General features: G+C 32.2%; 1 protein-coding gene across 3 annotated transcripts; it reads left to right on the forward strand.

The window, feature by feature from the left end:
* Nucleotides 1-286: 286 nt before the first annotated feature.
* Nucleotides 287-22,832, forward strand: LOC127724414 (uncharacterized). Of its 3 annotated transcripts, none has more exons than XR_007992491.1 (2): nucleotides 287-780; nucleotides 21,805-22,832. XR_007992491.1 is itself a non-coding variant. In XM_052231369.1 (2 exons), the coding sequence occupies exons 1-2, from the start codon at nucleotides 696-698 to the stop codon at nucleotides 3,208-3,210; spliced, it is 600 nt and encodes a 199-aa protein (XP_052087329.1). In that variant the 5' UTR covers nucleotides 287-695; the 3' UTR covers nucleotides 3,211-3,886. The 3 variants fall into 3 exon arrangements, 1 of the variants encoding a protein (XP_052087329.1); XM_052231369.1 differs by lacking the exon at nucleotides 21,805-22,832 and adding an exon at nucleotides 2,696-3,886; XR_007992490.1 differs by lacking the exon at nucleotides 287-780 and adding an exon at nucleotides 21,094-21,234.
* Nucleotides 22,833-23,460: the final 628 nt, after the last annotated feature.

Raw genomic sequence — 23,460 nt, forward strand, 5'->3', positions numbered from 1 at the left:
GCAGTGCTTTAATGCCTTTCTAGTTGCCGGGTTAATCCTTCCTTCCGCGATATCCAACTTATCTACGTGGGGGGTCGTTAGGCTCCAAGTAGATCCGGAAATGTTGAAATCTCTCCTCTTCTTATTGTGATATAAAATGTTTTTTGTTTCATTTCATTTACATTGGGAAATAGAGAAACGATCATTGTGTTTTGTTAGTTTTAAAAAATTTTGATATATTTGTATTTTGCATTATAAGCAGTCAACCGATTGACAAACTAGAATTATATGAATTCCGTGAGGAAAGAGCTCGGGTTAATTTCGAGTGTTATCTGCAATCTATATGTTTATAAATCATTTCAGTCGTTGATATAATAATTAAAGGTCGACTGAACATGAATTATATTATACAATTTAAAGCGCATTTCTGTTTATGCACGTGAACCCGTCTAACGTTATTGTTATTTCGCAGTTATATAAAGTAGCAAATTATCGTTCCTGAATAGGTGGCGCCGTGGTAGCCGATCCTGTTCCTCAACTTCCGGTTTCTGCACTGTGCAACTATTTTCAGTTACATTTTTAATTAACGATGCCAAGTACTTGTTGTTGTGTACCTGGATGTCATTTAAGAGGAGGACATGCATTTCCAAATGACTTAAAAAGAAGGAAAAGTTGGATCAACGCCATGGCCCATACGCAGATTGGACGAGAACACGATGAAATCGTGGAGTCCATCTCAATCAGCTGTTGTTTGCAAGGCACATTTTACTGAAAAAGACTACGTGCAGGAAACTATTCATGGTAAAACTCTATTTTCTTTTTGAAATATATAGTTATATATGTAATCGCCATGCGAATTAACCAAAGTCTGTTTACAACCGCAATTATCGTTTTAGAATAAACATATCCAACTATCGCGGTCATCACGTGACTTTTACAATTCAGTTGTATATCATTAATGGCCGATTGATTATCAATGAAAATGAACGGGCTACATAGATTAAACGATCATAACTTTTTTGTTACATTGTGTATTTTACCTTCCAACCCCACGTTTTATAGTATTTTCATTTTTACAATTAAAAATGTTTTAAGTTTCAGTTCAGAAATATGATTTCTTGCTTCAAATTAAGTTTGAAAATGGAGGTGACATAACCACACAGCCTCTGTTGACTTCTTCGTTAAAACTCAATAAAATTGCAATGGGACCTTCTTATATGATCAATTTTCTCAACTTATTATTTGTTAATAATATCCTTCCAACCCCTAAAAAGATCGACAACACATTCATCTAAATGAAATCGAAACCCAAATCAGTTAAGGTAACAAACTTTTTGCTTCAAAATTTGATTGAAAAGTTTACATTTTGGCATTCGTTAATAATATTTTGAAAATGGCGGTCGATGTCGGAAGTGAACAAAATCACGACATGTATTCATTTAGTAATTAATTAGAAAGTAATTTGTGAAATATTTATTAAAGTATGTCTTATTGTTTTTAGAAATTTCTTATTTCACCTTTAATTTGATATATTTATTAGAAACAGTCTCTCGCACTCAAAACAAAGATTTATATGCATCAACCATGCATTGTTTACATTGACCATGTTGACAGCGTAGGTCGACTTGTGAAAATATATATTGTAATATTTTTACGATGAAAATCAAAAAACTGTTGGATGCATGCGTTTTCAGTTTTTGTCTTACCTTAAAGCAGCATAGAATCAAATATTTTGTCTTTTTGATAAAGTGGATACATGCTTTTGGTTTGATAAAATTTCGAAGTTACGAAAAAAAATGGCGACCAAACAATTTTCAAACGTAGACGATGTTCGACACTAATTTTGCCCATGCAAATAACACAATTTGATTTCACTGTTTATATTGCAATTAAATATGACACGTTATTGTCTCTCTAATAATACCCAAGGACATAGCTTGATTAAGGAGATATTAAGTCATCAACGTGATCAAAGAAAACAAACATGGCACCTAATCACGATGTAAGATCATGTAAGTTTTGACAAGACTTATGTAGATTAGTATGGTCCGATTCTTATAGAAATTATTTTATGGTATTATTTTATATTAATAAAAAAAACCTCGAAACCCCGAGGTGAAATATCTATATTTTTCAATTTTCTAAATCATTCATCACACGGGTTACCAGTAAATTTTTCATAATCCTAATTAAACCAGTAACATGCAGAGTTATCGAACGTAATTATGACTGGTATAGTTGCATATGAGGGGGTGGTTAATTCAAGACGTCATAATTTTTTGGATTACGATTCAATGTGATCTGTTTGAGATTTTTTGGTGATTGCTACAATTATAACGATTTCTTACAAGAGGTATATCATACTGAGAATTATTTTAGCAGTAATTATGCTAATGTAGTAATGACAGGAATGCATAAGCTATGCCTCATAGACTTTCTTGAAAAATATCAATGACAATGTTAACAGGAACAAAACAATGACATGCTCTCATCTATATTATAGTTATTTAGGTACAAACAATGTACGTTTGTTGCATAAGTCTCTCATTGTTTGTCCTTTAGATTTACATAACATACATTGAATCAGGCAAACATAGTTTTGTCCAGATTGTAATGAATAAATCTAGTTATTATTTCGCCAGGTAATACAAAGTATACATTGCTAATGGAAGTTCATTTAATTATCAAAAAACTAATGTTTTATAACCTTTTTCAGGGCGCAGTCCCACCATTCAGAGACTTAAGTCTACTGCCATTCCCAGCCTATTTTCCTGGACCAAGCAAGAGACTGAATCGTCCGAAAAAAGAAAAATCAGGGCAGTTTCCTGTGAAAACAAAAGAACTAAACTTGATGAATATTGTAGTAGAAATCTAGAGGAAAGTTTTGATTGTAAAGTTGGTTTTCCTGAAGAAGTCATTCATACTGCAGAAAGGATTTATGACTGTCCACCACCAACTGCCGAGCTAATGTTGAGCTTCACAGATGGAATTATGCAAACACCATCAATGCCTATGTTTTCAGCAGAGAATTTTGAAATGAAGACACGTGACACAGCCATGCATTTTTATACCGGTTTAGAGTTGTATACTAAATTTTTATTTGTTTTGACCACACTTGGTCCAGCAGCACATTGTTTGAGATACATATATTTTCAAATTGATAGGGTGTCAGTTGAAAATCAGTTTTTTTATGACTTTGATGAAATTGAGGCATTATACAACCAACTTTGAACTTTCTAGATTCTAGATTGAATCTAGTGTTAAGAATATTGTGTATACATGGATTGTTTTTATGTCTAAACAGTGGTGTGAGGCTAACACTTGGCCATCTAGTGGTTTAGTCAGGTATTTTTCACCATCCAACTTCAAATTAAAGTTTCCTACGACTTGGATTATTATTGACAGCACAGAATATCCCGTGATAAAACCTAAAGCTCCTAGAGCTCAGGCAACCTTTTCATCATATAAAAACAGAAACACTGAAAATACTTGTATGTTCGACACCTGGTGGTTTAGTCAACTATGTCTCTAATGCATATGTTGGTTCTACCAGTGACTATGAAATAGTTGAAAGATGTAGAATAGTTCAATTATGTGATCCAGGTGACAGTGTGATGGCAGACAAAGGTTTAAATGTGCAAGATTTGTTTGCTAACTTTTTTCAAAAAAAGAAACAGAATTAGTTCCAAAACTCTTATACGGGATAGAAAAGTCTCCAATTACATTTTGTAACATGTGCACATAGAGCGAATTATTGGACTTGGCAAAACATACAAAATTCTAATAAATCCTATGAATGGAACTGAAACAAAACTTTCATCTGAAATAACATTTAGTTGTACTATGTTGTGTAATTTTAGAACTTGTATTGTGCCAAAGGATGCATAAATAAAAGTGACACAATGAATTTTGTTCTGATATATATATATATTTACATGCACATGTAAATTGTAATGCATATAAAATAAGGAGATGTGGTATGATATTCAGTGAGTTTATCGAACTAAAGTGCATAAGAAATGGGTTTAAGCAGTTACAGGTGTTACTGTCACCGTACAATCTCCAACAATGAGAAAAACTTGTACCGTGTAAAACATTTCAGAGATCTTACCACTAAGTTTTGTTGTCTCACCTTGACTTTGGTGAATTGTTTATATCTGTTGATGTAAATATAAAAAAGAAGATGTGGTATGATTGCCAATGAGACAACTCTCCACAAGAGACCAAATGACACAGAAATTAACAGCTATAGGTCACAGTACAGCCTTCAACAATGAACAAAGCCCATACCGCACAGTCAGAGCTCTATAAAAGGCCCTGAAAGGACAATGTAAAACAATTTAAACAAGAAAACTAACGGCCTAATTTATGTACAAAAAATGAAAGAATATAACAAATATGCAACACATAAACAAACAACAACCACTGAATTACAGGCTCCTGACTTGGGACAGGCACATACATGTACATACAGAATGTGTCGGGGTTAAACATGTTAGCGGGATCCCCCCCTCCCCCTAACCTGGGACAGTGGTGTAACAGTACAATATAAGAACGAACTATGAAAATCAGTTGAAAGAGGCTTAACTCATCAGATGGATAAATACAAATACAAGTGGACGTGGTCGGGTAGTTGTACATCCAAACAACAAAAAGACACTAAGTACAGATCTGAAAGTACTCAAAGTTACTGACAGCTAGTTCAAAGCCACTAACAACTGATAAAAAAATCTTGCATCTAAGACTAAATTATCAATCCGTAAGCTCCCTTTAGAATTTTATAAATTTTAGTTTTTACATTTCTGAGTTATGGGGTTTTATTCATTAAAAAAGGGGTGATTTTCCAGTTTTTGTCGAGCCTGCGACAAAAGTCGCAGAAAGCTCGACATAGGGATAGGGATGTGGCGGCGGCGTTAGCTAACTTCTTAAAAGCTTTATATTTTAGAAGGTTGAAGACCTGGATGCTTCATACTTTGTATATGGATGCTTCATGTTACGAAGTTTCTGTCAGCCACATGTCCAATGTCCTTGACCTCATTTTCATGGTTCAGTGACTACTTGAAAAAAAAGTTAACATTTTTTGTAATGTTAAATTCTCTCTTATTATAAGTAGTAGGATAACTATATTTGGTATGTGCGTACCTTGCAAGGTCCTCATGCCCGTCAGACAGTTTTCACTTGACCTCGACCTCATTTCATGGATAAGTGAAAAAGGTTAAGTTTTGGTGGTCAAGTCCATATCTCAGATACTATAAGCAATAGGTTAAGTATATTCGTTGTATGGAAGGACTGTAAGGCGTACATGTCCAACTGGCAGGTGTCATCTGACCTTGACCTCATTTTCATGGTTCAGTGGTTATAGTTAAGTTTTTGTGTTTTGGTCTGTTTTTCTTATACTGTATGCAATAGGTCTACTATATTTGGTGTATGGAATGATTGTAAGGTGTACATGTCTAGCTGGCAGGTCTCATTTGACCTTGACCTCATTTTCATGGTTCAGTGGTCAAAGTCAAGATTTTGAGTTTTGGTCTTTTTTTCTAATACTATATGCAATAGGTCAACTATATTTGGTGTATGGAAATATTTTATGATCTATATGTCAGTCGCGCAGGTTTTATTTGACCTTGACCTCATTTTCACAGTTCATTGCTCAGTGTTAAGTTTTTGTGTTTTGGTCTGTTTTCCTTAAACTATAAATATAAGCAATAGGTCAACTATATTTGTTGTATGGAAGAATTGTTAGCTGTACATGCCTGCCTGGCATGGTTCATCTGACCTTGACCTCATTTTCATGGTTCATTGGTCAATGTTTAGTTTTCTTGGTTAATGTTAAGTTTATGTGACAGTTGTAATAAAGCTTTATATTAAGGACTATCAACATAATATCAGTGATTAGTAAAGAAGGCGAGACATTTCAGCGTGTGCACTCTTGTTGGACCACAACTCAAAAATGCTTTAAGCAGTTCGCATGAAACTTTGGTGAATTATTTATAGCTATTGATGTAATCTCCCTATAGATTTTCATAAATTGAGAAGAAATTGAACTTTATTTGTTTATAGTCTGGCAACAGATTTATTAAGTATTGCGCAACAGCACAGTGTATTGCACAACAGCAAGAAATCTTTAATTGAATATAAATTCAATTCATATAACCGATTTCAAGTTCTTTGACTACATTTATTCAGAAACTATAATATGTCAAATATTTAATTACAATCCAAATTCAGACCTGTATCAAGCTTGAATATTGTGTCCATTTTTGCCCCAACTGTTCAGGGTTGGACCTCTGCGGGTGTATCCAGCTGCGCTCAGTGAATCAGTTTATTTCTTAATTAAGAACTCCTTTTTTCATTCATAAATTACTTTAAACTTGGAAATATAATTTTGCTTGGAGTTATAGTTTCTTAAAAAAGTATTGTCATTGAAAGAGTTGACATGTTGCAATGTACATTTATTCTACATAGTTCTATGGTACCAAATCAAAAGTTTATATAAAAGAAAGAAGTCAAAGGTTTCCCATCATAGTTAAGTTACATACATTTTTTTTGTACCTGAGGTCGTTGAATATAGATCATTATATAAATAAGGAGATGTGTTATGATTGCCAATGAAACAACTATCATCCATACTTAACAGTAACAAACCACATTTGCAGAGTTGAATAAAATACAGTTGATAACATTTACTTATTACTAAAAAGAAAATGCCTAACTATTTTAAACAGTATTTGAATATCAATTATATGGTCATTTTTTTAAACTTCCTGTTACAAAACTTTGAATTTTTCGAAAAACTAAGGATTTTCTTATCCAAGGAATAGATTACCTTAGCCGTATTTGGCACAACTTTTTGGAATTTTGGGTCCTCAATGCTCTTCAACTTTGTACTTGTTTGGCTTTATAACTATTTTGATCTGAGCGTCACTGATGAGTCTTATGTAGACAAAACGCGCGTCTGGCGTATTAAATTATAATCCTGGTACCTTTGATAACTAATTTGACTATAAACATAGATAAAAAAAGGTACAAACTGGACATAATGCACTAGTTCATAAACAAGTGAGAACAATCACCTTCATATAGTGCTCAGAATATGACATTCATATAACTTGTTCAATATCATTAGAGAACTCATAATCTTAAATACTGAAAGCCACCTCTGATAAGTACACTGTACTATGCAAGATAATGATATATAACTGGACTAAAAATACACACAACCTGTAATTAACTGCCTTTACAGCGCTTTCGCGCTTTGATTTAACCTTTCTGATACGTTTCTCCCAATGAGAAAAACGATCATTGTGAATATTGATATGATGATAATGAAATGAAAATGGGAAAAATTTTAATAAAAGAAAAAGGAAGGGAGGGGTTTAACTAAAGAACCCAAGGTTTTTTTTTATTTTTAAAGTTATAACTTGAGAACAATACGTGATGCACACACCTGGTCTTCATTTATGATCATGGGACATGATAAAACAAATCAAATGAAATGTAGGGCAAGTCTCCAGGGATCACCCCTATCCCTGTCATTTCTCTATTCCTCTTTATAATGTCAAATTGATTTGAATGAAATATACCGGGCTAGTCTCCAGGTTTACCCCCACCCCCTGCCATTTGCACATGTTCTTATATTTTGTAAACGGTAGAGATCCCCACCCCTAAACCATATATATTCTTGTATGGGACAATTTAACAAATCAAATGATATGTTGGGGAGGTCCCTGGGGGTCACCCCTACCCCTCCTGTTTGAAAACTTTTAAACGGTCGAGATCCCCACCCCTAAACCATATATATTCTTGAATAGGACAACAAAACAAATCAAATGAAATATAGGGGAAGTCCCTTGGGGTCACCCCCACCCCCTCCTGTGTGAAAACTTGTAAACGGCCGGGATCCCCACCCCTTAACCATATATATACTTGTAAGGATCAATAAGACAAATCAAATGAAATAAAGGTGAAGTCCCTGAGGGTCACCCCACCCCCTCATGTTTGAAAACTTGTAAACGGTCGAGATCCCAACCCCTAAACCATATACATTCTTGCACAGGACAATAAAACAAATCAAATGAAATATAGGGGAAGTCCATTGGGGTCATCCCCATCCCCCTTTTTGAAATGTTCTGGATCACCACCCCTAAAGGTAAACCATATGATATTCCTGTTCGTCATTTCAAGAAGATTTGAATTACATGCAGGGTCAAACCCTAGGCGTCACTTATGCATATCACTTTACTGAGGGGCCTGATGGGTTATTTTCGTTCTTCGTGATCGGCGCATTTTCGCTATCGTGATCCGTTTTTTTACATTTTTTTTTTTATATATTTTCTTGATCCGTGATCATGGAAATTTATTTTCTATGAATTGTGATTGACAAAAAAATCAACTCGTGAATCGTGATGAGACCCCCCCCCATCAGGCCCCTCTTTACTAGACAAAACCAATTTGTACTGGAACTTGCCCAATGTCAGGCAACCATGGGAATGACGAATTATGGGAGCTTTGTTTGGGAGACTTCGTAACAGCATCCTGTTACAATTATTTCTTGTTTATTTTAATCTGGTGAGAGACCACCTTTACATATTATATTTATCAGTATTGTGTAAACAGAATTGTCTATTCAGTATTATTTTCCTCTCACATGCATCACATCTTATTAATTACATGGATATAGGAAGATGTGGTATGAGTGCCAATGAGACAACTCTCCATCCAAGTTACAATTTATAAAAGTAAACCATTATAGGTCAAGGTACGGCCTTCAACACGGAGCATTGGCTCACACCGAACAACAAGCTATAAAGGGCCTCAAAAAATTACTAGTGTAAAACCATTCATACGGAAAAACCAACGGTCTAATCTATATAAAAAAAAAAAAATTTGGCATATTTGTTTTCCTCTGAAATTACACATCTATAATTCTTACCCCAGATGCTTAGCCACATGAAGCATTTACCTCTTATTTGAGACATAGAATAGTCTTTGTTTCTACAGAAGTGAGAAGAACATTGGAAGTCAGAATGTTCTGACTTATAAAAGTCTGAATGTTCTGACTTAATAAGGTCAGAAAGACTCAGAATGATCTGAAAATACTGACTTTTTTTAATATTTAGAGTATTTTAGAATATGAATGCACTTGTCATGCTAGTACCATAAGAAACCCTGACAAGATTTTGTTCCCAAACAACAATTTTTAAAGATATTAAGAATAACAAGTGTACAATGGAACATAAATTACAAAGTTATAAGTGTTGTGAAAAAAGCTATTTAAAAAAAGTCAATAGATAGTTATCTTTCAACTTTTACATGTGTTTACAAAACAGTGAAAATATTATGGATTATATGTATGGCTTCTTGAAGGACAACAAAGTCACCATATTTGGTCTGAATTTGTATGTTTTTTCTCCTCAAAATTTTTTTAACATTAATAATGTCGGCTTTTCTCTTAACTAATTTTAAACATTCTTAATTATAATTAAATTTCCCCAACATTTTGCTTACAAACTCTTTAATTTCTAAAGTCAAATTGAAAGTTGTCTTCACCATGTTCACAGATTCGATGTGTCTGAAAATGTTATATTGAAAAAACAATACTTTTATATCCTCAAATAAAATGGGCATACCATGAGTTTAATGGTCATGCAGATATGCAATCCAGGATGTTAACAATCAGAGTTTAGATTACAGTCATATAGTAATAGGCAGAGTTTTTCTTATATAATCAATAACCAGAGTAAAGATAATTGATTAATAGAGGTTTAGTTTAATATAAGTAATAAACAAAGCTAATTAATACACTTGCAATCACATACATGTAGTTAAATAAGTAAATACAGAATATTCATACAAAATTCAGACAGAAATACTGTAAAAGGTCAAGTCATTAGGGACGACATCAAAAGTTCAATGTAGGATAAAAAACTTAATTCACATCACATAGTTTTTTCACTGACCCATCCACCCCCCTCTTAACTTAATTTGGGAAAAATTGATTGACCAATATGGATTTATGTGAAATCGATTTTGGATAAACAAAACTTGCAGCAATTTTAACCCCACCCCCCACCCCCAAACTATTTGATTTAAGTTTTTTTATCCTACATTGGTCTTTTGATGTCGTCCCTTAGAATGTGCTGACTTTGTACATGTTGAAGTGATAGTTATGGCACCCATACAACATATAGGAATCAGTCAAAAGGAGAGAAAAATTCCCGAAATTTGTCACATAGTGACATTTGTGAGTCGGAATAACAAAATATAGACTCATTAATCTCTCCATCTTTTCAAAAATTATGAACCAGATTTTATGCATATCCATTTAGTTTTTGACGGACTCTTTTAAGTCAGAACATGATTTGACCTGTTTGAGTCAGTTTGCAGAACAAAATTTCCAATCAAAGCTATGTGTTCTTCCTCTTAGCCCCGTTCTGAATCTGCCACTGTTGAGTTTATTAATTGAATTTTCCATACATTATCATTAATATCAAATGGCAATGCCTGACTTAATAATTTCAATAAATTTAGTTTTTGACTGATTTTTTAAAGTCAGAACATGACTTGACCTGTTTAAGTCAATTTGCAGAACAAAATTTCCAATCAAAGCTAGGTGTACTTCCTTTAAGCCCTGCTTCTGAATCTGCCATTTTTGAGTTTATTGTTTGATAAATTTGTAGAAACAATTAAGTCAAATGGTTATTTATTTTAGGGGATCTTACATATATTTCCTGAGTCTTTTATCTGACGTTCCCATACATTCATTAAATAACATATGGCAATGCCCAGCTTAAATATTTCAATAAATTTATTTTAGTTTTGGACTGACTCTTTTAAGTCAGAACATGATTTGACCTGTTTAAAACAAAATACATTTAATATTGAATATACCAAATAAACTTTTTTATAGTCCTCATTATTGTGACTTATGGGGACTTTATTTCCTGTGTCTTTTATCTGGCTCACCCATACATTTTTAAATCAATATGACAATACTAGACTTAAAAGTTGTAATAAGTTTAGTTTTGTTTGACTCTTTGAAGTCAGAACATGATTTGACCTGTTAAAGTCAGTTTACAGAACAAAATTTCCAATCAAAGCTAGGTGTACTTCCTTTAAACCCTGCTTCTGAATCTGCCATTTTTGAGTTTATTATTTGATAAATTTTTAGAAACAATTAAGTCAAATGGTTATTTATTTTAGGGGATCTTACATATATTTCCTGTGTCTTTTATCTGACGTTCCCATACATTCATTAAATAACATATGGCAATGCCCAGCTTAAATATTTCAATAAATTTATTTTAGTTTTGGACTGACTCTTTTAAGTCAGAACATGATTTGACCTGTTTAAAACAAAATACATTTAATATTGAATATACCAAATAAACTTTTTTATAGTCCTCATTATTGTGACTTATGGGGACTTTATTTCCTCTGTCTCTTATCAGGCTCACCCATACATTTTTAAATCAATATGACAATACTAGACTTAAAAGTTGTAATAAGTTTAGTTTTGTTTGACTCTTTGAAGTCAGAACATGATTTGACCTGTTAAAGTCAGTTTACAGAACAAAATTTCCAATCAAAGCTAGGTGTACTTCCTTTAAACCCTGCTTCTGAATCTGCCATTTTTGAGTTTATTATTTGATAAATTTTTAGAAACAATTAAGTCAAATGGTTATTTATTTTAGGGGATCTTACATATATTTCCTGTGTCTTTTATCTGACGTTCCCATACATTCATTAAATAACATATGGCAATGCCCAGCTTAAATATTTCAATAAATTTATTTTAGTTTTGGACTGACTCTTTTAAGTCAGAACATGATTTGACCTGTTTAAAACAAAATACATTTAATATTGAATATACCAAATAAACTTTTTTATAGTCCTCATTATTGTGACTTATGGCGACCTTATTTCCTCTGTCTTTTATCTGGCTCACCTATATATTTTTAAATCAATATGACAATACTAGACTTAAAAGTTGTAATAAGTTAAGTTTTGTTTGACTCTTTGAAGTCAGAACATGATTTGACCTGTTAAAGTCAGTTTACAGAACAAAATTTCCAATCAAAGCTAGGTGTACTTCCTTTAAACCCTGCTTCTGAATCTGCCATTTTTGAGTTTATTATTTGATAAATTTTTAGAAACAATTAAGTCAAATGGTTATTTATTTTAGGGGATCTTACATATATTTCCTGTGTCTTTTATCTGACGTTCCCATACATTCATTAAATAACATATGGCAATGCCCAGCTTAAATATTTCAATAAATTTATTTTAGTTTTGGACTGACTCTTTTAAGTCAGAACATGATTTGACCTGTTTAAAACAAAATACATTTAATATTGAATATACCAAATAAACTTTTTTATAGTCCTCATTATTGTGACTTATGGGGACTTTATTTCCTCTGTCTCTTATCAGGCTCACCCATACATTTTCAAATCAATATGACAATACTAGACTTAAAAGTTGTAATAAGTTTAGTTTTGTTTGACTCTTTGAAGTCAGAACATGATTTGACCTGTTAAAGTCAGTTTACAGAACAAAATTTCCAATCAAAGCTAGGTGTACTTCCTTTAAACCCTGCTTCTGAATCTGCCATTTTTGAGTTTATTATTTGATAAATTTTTAGAAACAATTAAGTCAAATGGTTATTTATTTTAGGGGATCTTACATATATTTCCTGTGTCTTTTATCTGACGTTCCCATACATTCATTAAATAACATATGGCAATGCCCAGCTTAAATATTTCAATAAATTTATTTTAGTTTTGGACTGACTCTTTTAAGTCAGAACATGATTTGACCTGTTTAAAACAAAATACATTTAATATTGAATATACCAAATAAACTTTTTTATAGTCCTCATTATTGTGACTTATGGCGACCTTATTTCCTCTGTCTTTTATCTGGCTCACCTATATATTTTTAAATCAATATGACAATACTAGACTTAAAAGTTGTAATAAGTTAAGTTTTGTTTGACTCTTTGAAGTCAGAACATGATTTGACCTGTTAAAGTCAGTTTACAGAACAAAATTTCCAATCAAAACTGGTCTTTTCCTCTAAGCCCCCCCCCTCCCTAATCTGAATCTGCTACTGTTGAGTTAATTAATTGACAAGTTTGTTTAGAAACAATTCAGTCAAATGGTTTTTAAAATAATATTTTTTATAACCAAAAGTTCCATATGTTAACTTAACAGAAAAAAAGTCATGAAAATGCAGAAATAGAATAAAATTTTAAGATAATTTGATGAAATTTGTAAACAAAATACATTTGAATATTAAATATACCAAATAAACTTTTTTATAGTCCTCATTATTGTGACTTTATTATTAGGTGTCTTTTATCTGATTTTCCCATACATTCTTAAATGCATATGACAATTCCAGACTTAAAAGTTGCAATAATTAGTAAAAGTATAGTTTTTGACTGACTCTTTGAAGTCAGAACATAATGTGACTTGTTCAAGTCAGTTTGTACAACAGGATTTACCTCAATGAAATATTAAGATATCAAATATATACCAAATAAACTTTTATATAGTTCTAATAATTGTGACTTAATATTTGTGATCTTTTTTCCTACTTGTATCCATACATTCTAACAATCACATCACAATCATGACAATGCCCGACTGTTACAGTTGCAATCCATTTAGTGTTTGACAGACTCTTATAAGTCAGAACATGATTTGACCTGCTTGAGTCAGTTTACAGATAACAATTTCCAATCAAAGCTATGTGTTCTTCCTCTTAGTCCCCTTCTGAATTTGCCACTGTTGAGTTTATTAATTGATAAGTTTTAAGAAACAATTAAGTCAAATGGTTATTTATCTTAGAGGATCTTGCATGTATTTCGTGTGTATTTTATCTGACTTTTCCATACATATCATTAATATCATATGGCAATGCCTGACTTAAACATTTCAATAAATTTAGTTTTTGACTGATTTTTTAAAGTCAGAACGCGATTTGACCCGTTTAAGTCAATTTGTCAGAACATAATTTGACCTGTTCAAGTCAGTTTGCAGAACAAAATTTCCAATTAAAGCTAGGTGTACTTCCTTTAAGCCCTGCTTCTGAATCTGCCATTTTTGAGTTTATTATTTGATAATTTTTTAGAAATAATAAAGTCAAATGGTAATTTATTTTAGGGGATCTTACATATATTTCCTATGTCTTTTACCTGACGTTCTCATACATTCATTAATATCATATGGAAGTATCCAACTTTAAAATTTCAATAAACTTAGTTTTGGACTGACTGTTTTAAGTCAGAACATGATTTGACCTGTTTAAAACAAAATACATTTAATATTGAATATACCAAATAAACTTTTTTATAGTTCTCATTATTGTGACTTTAGTGGACCTTATTTCCTCTGTCTTTTATCTGGCTTTCCCATACATTTTTAAATCAATATGACAATACTAGACTTAAAAGTTGTATTAATAAGTTTAGTTTTGACTGACTCTTTGAAATCAGAACATGATTTGACCTGTTAAAGTCAGTTTACAGAACAAAATTTCCAATCAAAGCTAGGTGTTCTTCTTCTAAGCCCCCCCTAAATATGAATCTGCTACTGTTGAGTTAATTAATTGATAAGTTTTTTTAGAAACAATTCAGCCAAATGGTTATTAAAATATTTTTTTTTTTGGCAACCACAAGTTCTATGTGTTAACTTAACAGAAAAGAAAAGTCATGAAAATACAGAAATAAAATAAAATTTTAAGATAATTTGATGAAAATCTTTAAAAACAAAATGCATTTGAATATTGAATATACCAAATAAACTTTTTTATAGTCCTCATTATTGTGACATAAGGGGACCTTGTTTCATCTGGCTTTTATCTGGCTTTCCCATACATTTTAAAATCAATATGAAAATCCTAGACTTAAAAGTTGAAATAAGTTTAGTTTTGTTTGACTCTTTGAAGTCAGAACATGATTTGACCTGTTAAAGTCAGTTTACAGAACAAGATTTCCAGTCAAAACTAGGTCTTCTTCCTCTAAGCCCCCCTTTTTCCCTTTATCTGAATATGCTACTGTTGAGTTAATTAATCATGTTAATTGATAAGTTTTTTTTAGAAACAATTCAGTCAAATGGTCTTCAAAATAATATTTTTTACAACCAAAAGTTCCATGTGTTAACTTAACAGAAAAGAAAAGTCATGAAAATACAGAAATAGAATAAAATTTTAAGATAATTTGATGAAACTTGTAAACAAAATACATTTGAATATTACATATACCAAACAAACTTTTTTATAGTCCTCATTATTGTGACTTTATTATTGGGTGCCTTTTATCTGTTTTTTCCCATACATTCTTAAATGCATATAACCATGCCAGACTTAGAAGTTGCAATAATTAGTTAAAGTATAGTTTTTGACTGACTCTTTGAAGTCAGAACATAATTTGACCTGATTAAAACAAAATACATTTAAATATTGAATATACCAAATAAACTTTTTTTATATAATCCTCATTATTGTGACTTTAGGGGACCTTATTTCCTCTGTTTTTTATCTGGCTCTCCCATACATTTTTAAATCAATATGACAATACTAGACTTAAAAGTTGTAATAAGTTTAGTTTTGACTGACTCTTTGAGGTCAGAACATGATTTGACCTGTTAAAGTCAGTTTACAGAACAAAATTTCCAATCAAAGCTAGGTGTACTTCCATTAATCCAAGAAAGTCCTTGCTTTCAGACTGCTTCTGAATCTGCCATTTTCGAGTTTATTATTTGATAAATTTTTAGAACCAATTAAGTCAAATGATTATTTATTTTAGGAGATCTTAACATATATTTCTTGTGTCTTTTATCTGACGTTCCCATACATTCATTTAATATCATATGGCAATGCCCGGCTTAAATATTTCAATAAATTTATTTTAGTTTTGGACTGACTCTTTTAAGTCAGAACATGATTTGACCTGTTTAAAACAAAATACATTTAATATTGAATATACCAAATAAACTTTTTTATAGTCCTCATTATTGTGACTTATGGGGACCTTATTTCCTCAGTCTTTTATCTGGCTTACCTATACATTATTAAATCAATATGACAATACTAGACTTAAAAGTTGTAATACATTTAGTATGACTGACTCTTTGAAGTCAGAACATAATGTGACTTGTTTGAGTCAGTTTGCTCAACAGTATTTACCTCAATGAAATATTAAAATAATAAATGTTTTGCTCTTAATAAATTTAGCTTAAAGTGGATGAGAATATATCTTTTATTAACATAGTCTTATCATGAATAAGTGTCTTGTTTTTCCTTGGAAGATTTGAAGTATTGTCATGGTACTAGTAAATGTATCCAATATTGTATTTTGTAAATCTTTTGATATTCAGAAAATTGTATGATCCATTTTTTCTCACCTGGTTTTTCTTTGTATTTTGAAATAATTGAAAGTGATGAGATAAATATATTCTGTTTAGATTCTGGAAAGGAGAAGGTATGATGTCAGATGAATCCCACTTTTTAAAACTCTTTAATTCGAAACTAGTAATCACCATATTTTTATGGAGATTGATAACAAAGTGGTAGTAATTACTGCTTCAAATCAGAACAAAAATGACCTCTCGAAGTCAAAATGCATTAAAAAGGGGCATAAATCTTATTAGAATATGAAGATATTAAGTCACAATATTTTGTGCAAAAGCTGACCTGTGGAAGTCATTTTATGATAAATTAAAGTCTGACATAAACTGACCTGTACAAGTCATATTCTGTTGAGTGCAAGAAGGGAGACAACACTTACATCAAATTATATCTGACCTATGGAAGTCATTTTATTCTGACTTGTTTATGTCAGAGCTCTGACTGAATATTTGGAACATTTTACGATAAATGCAAAAATTAGAGCTAAATATCTGACTTGATTCAGCTTTTAACTAGTAACCAAGCATACATATTTTAAAAAAAATATGCACATAAAATTTTGCCATTTAGCTGATTTGGTTAAAGCATCAGTAACTAGATTTCATTGTGAAAGGACACCATTAATCTAGTAAGATTTTTCTCTCTCTTTTTGGAAAACCATCCTGGTTATACATGTATATATCTTTATTGCGTAGGGATTACTTTTAAAAAAAACATTAAGACTTGTATCATAGATCAAATTTATTCATTCAGTGTATGTTCACTTGTGTTAATATGTCTTTTGATTGAGTTAAGCTATTTCAATTGATATTTTATAGTGTGTCTTTCTATGTTGTGATGTTACACTATTGTTTCAGATAAGGGTGAAGGTGGGTACCTATTAAAACGTTTAAACCCGTTGCATTTGTTTGCTCCTGTCCTAAGTCAGGAATCTGATGTTCAGTAGTTGTCGTTTGTTGATGTGGTTCATAAGTGTTTCTCGTTTCTTGTTTTTTATATAGATTAGACAGTTGGTTTTCCCGTTTGAATGGTTTTACACTAGTCATTTTGGGGGCCCTCTATAGCTTGCTGTTCCGTGTGAGCCAAGGCTCTGTGTTGAAGACCGTACTTTGACCTATAATGGTTGACCAGGGTTCTCACTACGGATTTTTGAAGGCGTGTCCAGGGACTCATCGTTTTTGGCCATGGTGAGTCCAACAGTAAGAAGAAGATATTTTATCGCAATACAATTTATTATTTTAGCCTCCATGACCTAAAAGAGCAATGAAATTACATTAAATTCAGATTTCTTTTAAACTTTTGCTATAAAATGATGATATGTGTGTTCAGTTTATACAAAATATTTCAATCTTGAAGCATCTTTGGACTCACCAGGTTTGAAAATGGTGAGCCCAAACAGATTTTCATGAGTCCAGGACTCATGGACTTGCCTTAGTGTGAAACCCTGGTTTAGTTTTACAAATTGTGACTTGGATGGAGAGTTGTCTCATTGGCACTCATACCACATCTTCTTATATCTATTGGGTGTTTGGCCAAATAATATATATATATATATATAATAAATTTCACATTTTTCATGGCTGGGCCTTTAGTACAGTTAGGTTACAATAATACATTATGGGTTTTTCTCATTGTGAAAGGCCGCACTGTGGCCTATAATTGCTTACATCCAATTCATTTGAACTCTGGTCTTGATAGTTGTCTCATTGACAATCGTACATGTACAACATCTTCTTATTTCTATATACCTACAAGTTCAAATTGTAGAAAACTGAAAACATTTATTATCTTATTGTTAAATGAAGCCAATGGAACTACCTACAAAACAATTAGTTGCCATCTTTGTTATAATGTTGTTTGAAATTCTCTGTCTTAGTGCAAAGATGGGCAGAAATATAAGACATTGCAAACGACAAATTCTAATGTTAGAAAGTCAATATTATCAATATACATGTTCAGCATTAACGTAATATGTTAAGTATGTGAAAACACAGTAAAAAATTGTAGAAATTTGTGCATTTAGATACAAAAGATTAATTCAAGAACTGTTATGAAGGATTTATTTTGTAAAGACGTATGGATTCTTTATTCTGACAGTCAACATAATTGTGATAATAAGGGCTGTGTTATTTTAGAAGCTGATAAGAAGTGTGATTAGATTTATCACCATTTACTCCTAATATTATGACTTTGGCTTTCATTTGTATTTTTTTTTTTTTAAAGTAATAGGCTACTGACCCATTTATATTGCATTATTATATGTCACCTTGTTATGAAACAGTGTACAATTTTACTACAAATGACTAAGATTCAAATAAAATGCATGACTTTCAGGTTTCCCTAATATACCTTGGTTTATTTTTAAATGAAAGTGTCATTTGACTATTTTGGTACTAAATGATTTGATATTTTAGGGGAAAAAATATAGCTACACTCTGTACCCTATTTCCTTTATTTTGGAAACCTGAAAAAAAACATACATTCTTCCTTCAAGCTTTATTTCTGTTGTTTTTTGTGTTGAATTGAAAATGGAAACAGGGAATGTGTCAAAGAGACAACAACCCGACCTAAGAGAACAAAACAGCCCATGCAAAGCCACCAATGGGTCTTCAACACAGCAAGAAAATCCTGATCCTGAGGCTATCCTCATCTGACCCCTTAACAAAAACATTGATAATGTATACTTGTTCAGCGGAATGCATGTATAGATGGAAGAAATAACAGGGTTCCTATCAATGAGACAGCAATCTAAAAATGTTTTAACGAGTTGGAACTGTGAGCTGTTGATCACTACAATATCCCAGTTCTAAATATTTGATAAACAAGAAGTTGGAATGTGATGGAAGTGAAAATGCATCAAACAGTATAATACAGATGAGATTTCATTTCCAAAAAAATCTAAAAAAAAAACCCACAAAGCCTTGGTTTGTAGTTCCTAAGAAAATTCAATGAAATTTGCATGCATGTCCACAATGTGACAGATATCACTTATCAGGTCACAATATCTTATGAATACATTTGTTATATAAAATATACCCCATTACTACATGTAACTATCAGTGACTATAGTCTATAGAGCAGATATATAACAAACTGTTATTTTTGGACATACATGTACTAGTTCTACTGAGACCATGAATCAACTTTCAAACTACATATAATCATGATAATAGAAATGTTGAAATATTTGTATTTTATCTTTCTCTTGGTAAGTGTTTTATGACACATGTAGATCAGATCTCATGCAGACCGGTCGACATGAATATTTTTAAAAATAATGCAAAGAGGGACATGCAGACCTGAAAAAACTGGCGTTTGCAATATGATATAATGATTTACAAATTTCAGTAGTCTTACCAAGATCTTATGATAATATGGATGCAATTTCAGGAGTCGATGAGGCTTGTCAGATCAAAATCTGAAACCTAGTATTAGTAATACACCTTATCGCTATTCCCGGCTGACCCGGCCGCTTGAACTTTTGACGTCAACAACAATCACTTTTCCATTGTGGCGTCAGATATTTTGTATTATGACGTCAAAATTTTACGGGAACCTGTGTGATATCCAGTAATGGCGGACAAATAGCGATAAGGTGTATTATCAGCCTGATCAGCAGCCTACTGCATGTTGTGCTCTTGGAGATAAGATCTCAACTACTATCAAAATACAAGCTAAAGCTAACAATTTACTCGCATTAGCACAGAAAGTATTTAGAAAGTGAAGGATATTGTCCTTGTTGCTACCACAGCCTTCCAACGTACATGTAAAAAAACTGACGGAGCGGTTGTAGTCCAGGGGAATGTAACCAATGTCATAGTGATGAAATGTCATATATTTATGTAGGGGGGCTATAGTTACTTAATGCATACATAGGTGGGAGAAGGATGTGTCACGAACCAGCAACCACTCATGGAGGAGAGCATAGACTATATCCAAGTTCCACTCCTTACGTTTCTTTATTAGCACCCACCCCCCCCCCCCCCCCCCCTTTTTTCCGCCCGGGATCCGCATATTGAAGATAATTGCTGTTTCAAATGAACAACGGAATTATCACATATATCAAACAACATTTTGCACTTTCATACCGTAAATTGTAGCTATGAGGGTTTATAGATGTCAATTTTGATTATTTTCTTCAAAAGACCCTATTTTTGGGGGGTCCGTTAGGTCACTTTGATCAAAGTTTTTGTAAAATTTAAACGGTGAAAATTAATAAAAAGTTGTCATTTGAAAATTATATGACTGATATTTGTTCCAGCATTTTTATATGCAAATTAAACGACAAAATATTTTTCCACGTGTATTTATATATAGAAAGTGCCAAATGAGACTTACCAAAGTTTTATATGTATCCGTTAGTTCTCACCTTGCATTTCATTTAAAAATATCACATATACCAATTACAGTTCATATTTACTTTAGAATATGATACCATTATACAATCAAATAGTAACAGTCATATTCTATGCCATGCATTTTCTTAAATAAACGAATATATATACCTATTGGTATTTTGGACTGGCTTAAATGATGGCCGAAATTGACCATATTCAATCAATTCTAAAATTAGAACAAGACGGTCAATTTTGTTAAAACTTTGCCAGAACATGTATTGAGGCATACCTATTCAATGGTGTAAATTTAAAAAATATTAAACGATGGGAAAATTTTAGGGTTACTGAGGCCTACCCCCTTAAAAACAAGTAAAAGTTGGATCAACGCCATGGCCCAAACGCAGATTGGACGAGAACACGATGAAATCGTGGAGTCCATCTCAATCAGCTGTTGTTTGCAAGGCACATTTTACTGAAAAAGACTACGTGCAGGAAACTATTCATGGTAAAACTCTATTTTCTTTTTGAAATATATAGTTATATATGTAATCGCCATGCGAATAAACCAAAGTATGTTTACAACCGCAATTATCGTTTTAGAATAAAAGGGGGTGGTTAATTCAAGACGTCATAATTTTTTGGATTACGATTCAATGTGATCTGTGTGAGATTTTTTGGTGATTGCTACAATTATAATGATTTCTTACAAGAGGTATATCATACTGAGAATTATTTTAGCAGTAGTTATGCTAATGTAGTAATGACAGGAATGCATAAGCTATGCCTCATAGACTTTCTTGAAAAATATCAATGACAATGTTAACAGGAACAAAACAGTGACATGCTCTCATCTATATTATAGTTATTTAGGTACAGACAATGAACGTTTGTTGCATAAGTCTCTCATCGTTTGTCCTTTGGATTTACATAACATACATTGAATCAGGCAAACATAGTTTTATCCAGATTGTAATGAATAAATCTAGTTAATATTTGGCCAGGTAATACAAAGTATACATTGCTAATGGAAGTTCATTTAATTATAAAAAAACTAATGTTTTATAACCTTTTTCAGGGCGCAAACCCACCATACAGAGACTTAAGTCTACTGCCATTCCCAGCCTATTTTCCTGGACCAAGCAAGAGACTGAATCGTCCGCAAAAAGAAAAATCAGGGCAGTTTCCTGTGAAAACAAAAGAACTAAACTTGATGAATATTGTAGTAGAAATCTAGAGGAAAGTTTTGATTGTAAAGTTGGTTTTCCCGAAGAAGTCATTCATACTGCAGAAAGGATTTAATGTATGACTGTCCACCACCAACTGCCGAGCTAATGTTGAGCTTCCAAGATGGAATTACGCAAACACCATCAATGTCTATGTTTTCAGCAGAGAATTTTGAAATGAAGACACGTGACACAGCCATGCATTTTTATACTGGTTTAGAGTTGTATACTAAATTTTTATTTGTTTTGACCACACTTTGTCCAACAGCACATTGTTTGAGATACATATATTTTCAAATTGATAGGGTGTCAGTTGAAAATCAGTTTTTTTATGACTTTGATGAAATTGAGGCATTATACAACCAACTTTGAACTTTCTAGATTCTAGATTGAATCTAGTGTTAAGAATATTGTGTATACATGGATTGTTTTTATGCCTAAACAGTGGTGTGAGGCTAACACTTGGCCATCTAGTGGTTTAGTCAGGCATTTTTCGCCATCCAACTTCAAATTAAAGTTTCCTACGACTTGGATTATTATTGACAGCACAGAATATCCCGTGATAAAACCTAAAACTCCTAGAGCTCAGGCAACCTTTTCATCATATAAAAACAGAAACACTGAAAATACTTGTATGTTCGACGCCTGGTGGTTTAGTCAACTATGTCTCTAATGCATATGTTGGTTCTACCAGTGACTATGAAATAGTTGAAAGATGTAGAATACAAAATGTAGTTCAATTATGTGATCCAGGTGACAGTGTGATGGCAAACAAAGGTTTAAATGTGCAAGATTTGTTTGCTAACTTTTTTCAAAAAAAGAAACAGAATTAGTTCCAAAACTCTTATACGGGATAGAAAAGTCTCCAATTAACATGTGCACATAGAGCGAATTATTGGACTTGGCAAAACATACAAAATTCTCACAAATCCTATGAATGGAACTGAAACAAAACTTTCATCTGAAATAACATTTAGTTGTTTTATGTTGTGTAATTTTAGAACTTGTATTGTGCCAAAGGATGCAGAAATAAAAGTGACGCAATGCATTTTGTTCTGATATATATATATTTATAATTACATGCACATGTAAATTGTAATGCATATAAAAATAAGGAGATGTGGTATGATATTCAGTGAGTTTATCGAACTAAAGTGCATAAGAAATGGGTTTAAGCAGTTACAGGTGTTACTGTCACTGTACAGTCTCCAATAATGAGAAAAACTTGTACCGTGTAAAAAATTTCATAGATCTTACCACTAAGTTTTGTTGTCTCACCTTGACTTTGATGAATTGTTTATATCTGTTGATGTAAATATAAAAAAGAAGATGTGGTATGATTGCCAATGAGACAACTCTCTACAAGAGACCAAATGACACAGAAATTAACAGCTATAGGTCACAGTATGGCCTTCAACAATGAGCAAAGCCCATACCGCACAGTCAGCTATAAAAAGCCCCGAAATGACAATGTAAAACAATTCAAACAAGAAAACTAACGGCCTAAT

This window comes from Mytilus californianus, unplaced genomic scaffold, assembly GCF_021869535.1.
Source record: "Mytilus californianus isolate M0D057914Y unplaced genomic scaffold, xbMytCali1.0.p SCAF_14, whole genome shotgun sequence".
Classification (NCBI taxonomy): domain Eukaryota; kingdom Metazoa; phylum Mollusca; class Bivalvia; order Mytilida; family Mytilidae; genus Mytilus; species Mytilus californianus.

Excerpts from the sequence above, each read along its gene's own strand:
- LOC127724414 (XM_052231369.1), top strand. The coding sequence starts at position 696 with ATGAAATCGTGGAGTCCATCTCAATCAGCTGTTGTTTGCAAGGCACAT. Across the intron at positions 781-2,695 it reads CGTGCAGGAAACTATTCATG|GGCGCAGTCCCACCATTCAG; the intron begins GTAAAACTCTAT and ends AACCTTTTTCAG.